General features: G+C 41.6%; 1 protein-coding gene across 4 annotated transcripts in view; it reads left to right on the top strand.

The window, feature by feature from the left end:
- The window catches only part of UTRN (utrophin), a 692,661-nt gene that overhangs the window by 126,134 nt on the left and 559,022 nt on the right, over window positions 1–7,505 (top strand). For all 4 annotated transcript variants that reach the window (XM_019526790.1, XM_019526791.1, XM_019526792.1 and 1 more), the window contains exon 2: window positions 3,501–3,562. In XM_019526790.1, the coding sequence (XP_019382335.1) occupies window positions 3,501–3,562 (62 nt within the window). The remainder of the gene's footprint in view (window positions 1–3,500; window positions 3,563–7,505) is intronic.

The raw sequence follows: 7,505 nt of genomic DNA, 5'->3' as shown, positions 1-7,505 counted from the left end.
CCCCAGGTGCCCTCCCCCTCCCCCACCCCCAGCCCTGCCATCGGGGGCCCCCATCTGCCAGGGCTATGGGACTAAGACCAGGGCCCGCTGCCCCCTGCCCCTCCCACCAGCACCCAAGTGCCGGCTGCCACCTGCAAGAGGTGACAGCTGCTGTGATTGGAGCAGAGTGCAGAGCCTGAAAGAATGCTTTCAGAGACAGTATACTGTGTTCTTGTAACTCAAATGGATGTGTGTTAGTTATTTTGGCTGTGTGTGTGCATGCGTGTCCTTTTTGACCTTGAGTGCATTTGCCACAGTTTAGAGGTGCATATGTTATGACTCTCATATAAACCTGGGCCTCCTGTGTCAATCTGGAGAGAGTTTCCTAGGTGATACTTTAGTCCTTTGGTGTGAAAAGTGTTTGAAGAAAAAAAAAGGCCAGATGAGCAAAGCTTTCCTGGGGAAGTGCTGATTTGTAAACTTGGCAGGAGTGTCATGGTAGGGTGTTTTCAGGGCTGTCGCTTATAGTTATGTCACATATTGGCTTAAACTTCTGTTCCACCCAGGTGAGTACACAAACACCAGCAGACTCTCCCTGTACCTGACGAAGGGTGATTGTGCCCAAAAGATTGTAAAGAACAATTTTCCAAATATTTAATTGGTCTAATAAGATACCACATTTGCCCAAACAACCTTGTCTGCCTAGCAGGGTGTTGGGATTTGAGCACGGACTTCCTTAATCAGCCAGTCTCAAGCTGGTGTGGATGTGGGAGGGGAATCCAAAAGAAGGGGTGTTGTCCACTGAGGGTGGAGTTGTATTAATGTTTTGTTAGTGCAGAGATCTCAATCACCAAGAGTCCAGTTTCATTTACTACTTATTTGTTATTATCTATTTACATAGTTAATAAGACTTTTCTTTTGGCAACAGTGTTGGTAACTTATTATCTTTAACTATATTAAACCATAAACCCATGAATAGGTTTGAATTAGTGTTGCTAGTTCCTCCACAGACTTAGCGTTAGTTTGCTGTTTTAGTCCTGGTATATGGATTCTTGTGGAAGTCTTCATAGGAAGATGTGGTTTTACAGAATGATACTTAATATTTCAGTCATCCTCTCATCTATTTATTCAATGCTTTATTAAACACCAGTAATAGAAGTGTTCATCTTTGATCTCTGGGCAACTGTTTTATAAAGCTTTGCATCCAGATTAGTTACAAAAATATGTTTGGTGCCTACATCCATCAAGTCATGTTTAGTTTTGGCCTCAGAAACGTTATTATCTCTGCTAATAAATAACCCCTCCTGGCTATTATCTGGCTGCTGCAATAAAAACAGAAGAGCCTTTTGGTATGTCTGGAAGGTTAATAATTCTGAGACCTGGCAGACTGCTAGGGACAAGAACCTTCACCAGAAATGCCTGGCTGGATGCTACTTCCTGTTTTTAATGTTAGCAGAGCTCCATTTCAGGTACTGTCATTTTTATTTAGACGTATATTAAGCAAGAAGTGGATAGAGTAGACATTAGTCCTTAATATGAGGGTGTTGGCGATTAAGACCAACTTGTGGGATCTCTACTATCAAGTTTATTGTATGGGGGTGTGCAACTATTATACAGTGCACAGGATTGGAACCAAAGAGATATTGGTCCCCTACATACACACACATACACTCACTCATTCAAACCTATATAGTAGCTGCTGTAGTGATTTGTGAGAGCACTGTGTTAGTTTATCTACCTAGCTGAGGCAATGTGGGTCTGCTGTCAATGGTCAGTTGAAGCTTCTCTGAGGCAATGTCTTTCCAAAGGGGGGGTTGCTGGCTTGTCCTTCAGTTGGTAGGTTCGAAGAAAGAGGGTCATGCTTCACTGCCTTTCTCGGGCCAACTTCTGAGTTTCCCCAGCATCATCTTGGCTGCCCAATCCAGAGGTTGCTGTCCCACGTGGGTCTTAAGTAGTGCATTACGGCTGTCTGTCACAGTTACTGGGGGTTCCACCCAATGGTGCAGTTTTGGGAGTCCACCTTGACTTGATTGACTCGATGGCTGTGCCATTGCAGGTTCCAGGAATGGTCAGTAGGGTTGTTGTTCAGTTCCAGGAATTGGATCTTTGGCTTGATTAGCTTAAAAAGGCTTGTAGAATAGAGTTTTTATGATGGTAAGTTCCTCTGGCTAGGCTGTTGTCAGTTAACAGCTAGAGGCTCTTGCTTTGCATTCCCTGCTTGTCATTCGATTACCAACTGACTCATACATACTTGCATTCACTCAGGGGACTGCCCGGTATATTGTAAAGGTGATACAATTCAATGAATTTTTACAGCTACAGTTTCAATATTACAAGGCTTAGCTAACTTAAAGAGAGAGTATAAAATAAAATGTAAAGCATAAATAAAATGCGAGACACAGGATGTCATGGCAAAAGTGTAGAGGGAGTACATGAACAATAAAACCTAGAAGTGCATAATGAAATGGAATACAAAAATGAACACTATATGAATATAATCTAAAAGGGAATAATAATATAAAATACTTATCAAAGACCTATTATTATAATAATATTAAAGACTTATAACGTTTATTAAAAGACAGTTCATTGCTTTGCTTCATGATAAAGAGAGCTGAGAAGAGTGGGGGGGAAAGGAGGAAGGAAGAAAGATAGAAAGGAAAAAGGGTGCACTGGAGGTGAGTGCCCATTAGGGAGGGATTTTCCTAAAGAGGGGCTTCCTGACAAGAGAAGTGGGGGGGGGGGTCTTTGCTACAAGGGAGTTTATGGGATACCTCTGCAGTAGTTCATAAAGATTTTCTAGGTCTTACTATATATAAATCTAACTTAAAGTAGTCTCCTCTGCTTTTAAGGCCTGCAACATTTTCAACACCCCCTTTGTGAAAAGCAGTATCCAAGGCATCTAGAAAAACAAGAATCAGTGTGGTGATATCTTTACCTTAATTTGCTGTTAAGAGGAGACTATCTGGTGATACTAATATGGGTCTACACTCATATTGCTTCGGGTTAATAGAAATCTGAATATGATAGATATTTTCACTACTTCCTCTGTGATCTTCCCCAAAGCAGGAAGATGTATTAGATTATTTGCATCAAAAGTTTCATTAATAAAGGAACTGCACAAGCAGCCAAGGAGGCACTAGTGGTAATCCATTCATGGGGAAGGAACTGCTCACGGTCTTCCTTGCTTTTTTTTTTTTTTTACTAAGCAGAATGTACTGGTTAGTGGATCACAAGTGCATTACATTTTCTTGAAATTTGCTGAGTGAGGGTGTTTGTAGTGTGGAGAAATTGGACTCTGTAGTTGCCATTTTAGAGTTATAATGTTGTCCTGTATCCTTGGATGCATTAAGTTTTACAGAAATATGAAATGGCCTGAAACATACTCTGTGATCCAGGGATTTTGCTGGATGAAATCTGTATTGAATGTCGCTGTTGCAAACACACTGGAACTGAGATGATGATTTCTAAAGAACACAGTTTTACTCATTCTCTTTCTCTTCCTTGTCTTTTCTTCCCAGATGAACACAATGATGTACAGAAAAAAACTTTTACAAAATGGATTAATGCTCGCTTCTTAAAGGTAACGATTTTCTAAAAGTTGCACGAGGCTCTAAATCAACCCTAGTTTAAGGTATAAGGTTTTGCTTCAGAGATGTAATGTTGACTAAATTCATTTCACTTAAAATATTTCGAGACTAGCTATAGTAAAATACAGCAGAGTGTATGATGTCAGAATTAGATGTTTTACCTCACTTAATCCCCCCACTCTATTCTTGCAAAACAAAGATGTTGTTCTTAATCCTAGAATTTGCAACCACAGATTCCATTCAATGGTGTTACGAATTTGCAGTTGTAGTAGTCGCTGTTTTAGTTCATAGCAGGGTTGTCAAATGTACGGGCCCTAGGCTGAATCCAGCTCATGGAGCCATTTCACAGAGTCCATGGTGTTGCCAGAGAGGCTTTGGGAATGGGGGAACAGAGGTGGGGCCTGCTGCTGAATTCCCAGCTCTGGAGCCCTAATGGACACATGAAGACTGCCCATGCTGCTGCTCACCCTGCCTGCAAGCCTGGATCCAGTCTAGGAGACTCCTTGTGGTCTGGCTGTAGCCCATAAGGAGCACCACAGTCTAGATTCATCCCAGAGGCATAAATGAATTTGAATTATACTGCTGAGCTGGCTACAGTCATCTAGAATACTCATTGAACCTCTGCCTGCAAATCACCAGGTGCTGCCACTTTCTGAGTCTTTACAAAATGATGCATAGCTGTTTACTCATTCTTGCTTTTGTACCCTTGCTTTTCAAATTTTGGCTTTTCCGGTCTAGTCCCCTTCCCTGAGACTTAAGACCAATTCAGAATATTTATTTTGAGATGGGAAAGGAAATTGTAGCACCCCAGAGGAGAAAAGGCAGCTATTTAAATCTGATTTTATGCTACTCTGTTGGTTATAGAGGATGGAAGCTTGCCCACAAATGGTGCAATTGTGGGATAATCTCTTAGTTAAGTCAGCATGAAAAGAAGAGCCCTGTTTGTTTGGCATCAGGTGAATTCATATCTTTCTTATCCAGAAAGACTATTGAAAATAGGATAATTGGTATAGGTGCTTCATTTAAGGGAAAGTCTTTGCATGTGAAGTCCTATACTTTGGAATGAGCACACAGGCAGAAATTTAAACAAACCAACTAACAAACCAACCTATGATAGTGCTGTGGTAAAGGATAATCATCTCAGGAATTTAAGTTGCTTGAGGTTTCTGTTGGTGTGTGGAGTGAAGACCTTTTGCCTTCCTTCTCTCTCTGCCTTAATATCATATGACCTCAAATAGTGCTTAGTCCAGACCCCTATAGAAGTGCCAAATTTTAATGTGCTATACCAATATCAGGATTCACTGGTCCTACCATCTTAAGTAACAGTGCATTGCTTAAATGCAAAGTTTGCATTATTTATTCATTCTGGTCTAGGTTCATTTCGATTGAAACCTGAGTTTTTCTTAGCTTTAAGCTTCAGTGGTCTTTGTCAATGGATTTATTTAGGGGAGAAGTGTATGGAGAACTCATGCAATACGTGGGTTCTCATGGCCAGTGAGACTGGAAAAAGGAGAGGAGAAAGACTTTTTTTTTTTTTTTTTAAACAGTTGAGGCATACCCTTTTGGGTATTGATTTTTAGCAGGGGTGAATCCAGTGGGGAGTGCCTGGTTCATCCAGAGTTTAAAAGCAACTGCTTGGCAGTGGCAGCAACCTGTCTATTTGGGCAGTAGTCAAAGAGTTATTGACATTGGAATGAGCATCTGCCTTTGTGCTTATTCCAAAGTATAGGACTTCACATGCAAGCAGTTTTCCCTTACATGAAGCACCTACACTAATTATCTTAGTTTGTAATCTACCTGATTCCTTCTAAATTCTTCAGTCCACAGGTGTTAATTAGGGCAGTGTGAAATGGCACCTCTCTGTTTTGCCTTGAGTTTTGAGGTTTCAACAGAACAGCGTTTTGTATCGAATTTCATTTCGATTTGAAACAGCTGTTCCATTTTGCTTCATCGAAACAGTGAGGCTGTTTCGACTCTGTTTCCCTAGATGGGGCCGGGGCTGGGGCCGGGGCCGGGAAGTCAGCCCAGCTGGGCTGACTTTCCATCCTCAGTGCTATGTTCGAAATATTTTGACTAGCTTAGTTTTGTTTCGAGGCTGGTTCAAAGCCCTTTGTTTCATCACGATTTTACTGTTTTGACCTTGAAATGAGTTGAAACAGTGTCTAAACAAAACGGCAGGCGAAATTTCGCACAGCCCTAGTGTTAATGACCCCCCCCCACCCCCCAGCCTTTTTAAAATTATTTTAATCTTTCACTAATTAAACTATTCCTTATTCTGCTGTTTGCTAGCTGGTAATGTAGGGCATGCCCACAGGTACATTAATGCACTTTAGTTAATACGCTTTAAATCTAGTAGCTCCATTGTGAGGTACTAAGAAATTACACATTAGCCTGTCTAAATGTGCATTAACTAAAGGGCATGGGGTGCCTATACACAAGCACCAAGGCTGTTCTGATGTGCTGGAATTCCAGTACATCAGAGAAGACTAAATTAATCCAGACTCCAGCAGCCTCCTGTGTTGCGTGCATCAGCATCCCCACACTGAAAAATGGCAGTAGGGGCTCTTGAACTAAAGCTCATCAAACAAGTGCCCTTGCTGCCATTTTTAAGCACAAGAGTGCTGATGCAGGAGACAGAGCGGAACTTTCATTAGAGAAGCTCTCAGAGCCACTCTAATTAAAGCACCACCCCCTGCTTCTACCTCCTGAGCACATGTAAAAGTGCTCGTGGTTTTTAAGTGATGCTTAATGCACATTAGCCTATTTTAAGATGCATTAACTAAATAGCACTTTTTAAAATGATGCTTTAATGTGCATTAAAATAGGCGAATATGCATTCATGCACATGTGTAGATGTGTGCATAGCTCTTATTTCACAGCCCTGCAGACTGTTTTTAACTCTAGGTTAAAATATTAACTTGGGTGTGCAAATAACTTTCAGTGAAGCATTGGAGGCACTGTTAAGAAGTTTAAGAAGGTTTGATTGTGTTTTATGAATCTGAAAGAGATGTACATTAAATTCTAATGAGTATAAACCTAAAGAAACACCATATTTTGAATATTTTTGCCTAGTTTGTTGCATTTTTAATACTTAATATATGACATAGCCAATTAATGCACATTCCAATAAAGCTATATTTGTTTTTGTTTCAATCTTAAACTGACTAATATAATACAGTATAACCTTTTAAATCTGCTTTTCAAAATTCTGGAATTCTCAGAAATTTGGCATTCAAAAAAAATATAGTATACTACATTATTGCAATAAAAAATAGCTTCCCAATAATCCAGAAATTTCTCCGGAAGTCTGGTGCTTCTCTGACTGACATTGTTTTTGTTCATCAGCCTATAGCTATTGTTTCGAACAATACTCAGTCATGCATATAGTGTTTTATAGTTTCTAGGGTCAGAAGGGACCTGAGCAGATCATTGAGTCCGACCCCCTGCCATGACAGGAAAGAGTACGGGGGTCAAATGACCCCAGCAAGGTGTGCATCTAGCCTCCTCTTAAAGACCCCCAGGGTAGGAGCCAGCACCACGTCTCTTGGAAGTTGGTTCCAGATCGTAGCCGCCCTGACAGTGAAGTAGCGCCTCCTGATGTCTAGTCTGAATCTACCCTCCACCAGCTTGTGACTGGTATTTCTTGTCACTCCTGGTAGAGCACGGGGGAACAGGGACTCCCCCAGTGCCTGCTGGTCCCCTCTGACTAGTTTGTAACAGGCCACTAGATCCTCCCTCAGCCTTCTCTTGTGGAAGCTGAACAGGTTCAGGTCCCATAGCCTCTCCTCATAGGGCCTGCCCTGCTGCCCCCTCATCATGTGAGTGGCCCTCCTCTGGACCGTCTCCATGTTGTCCACATCCCTCTTGAAGCGCGGCGCCCAGAACTAGACACAGTACTCCAGCTGTGGCCTGACCAGTGCCACATAGAGGGGGAGT

Source organism: Gavialis gangeticus, unplaced genomic scaffold (assembly GCF_001723915.1).
Source record: "Gavialis gangeticus isolate Ggan-Ray unplaced genomic scaffold, GavGan_comp1, whole genome shotgun sequence".
In the NCBI taxonomy this organism is placed as follows: Eukaryota; Metazoa; Chordata; order Crocodylia; family Gavialidae; genus Gavialis; species Gavialis gangeticus.
This window is presented reverse-complemented; position numbering and strand designations above follow the sequence as displayed.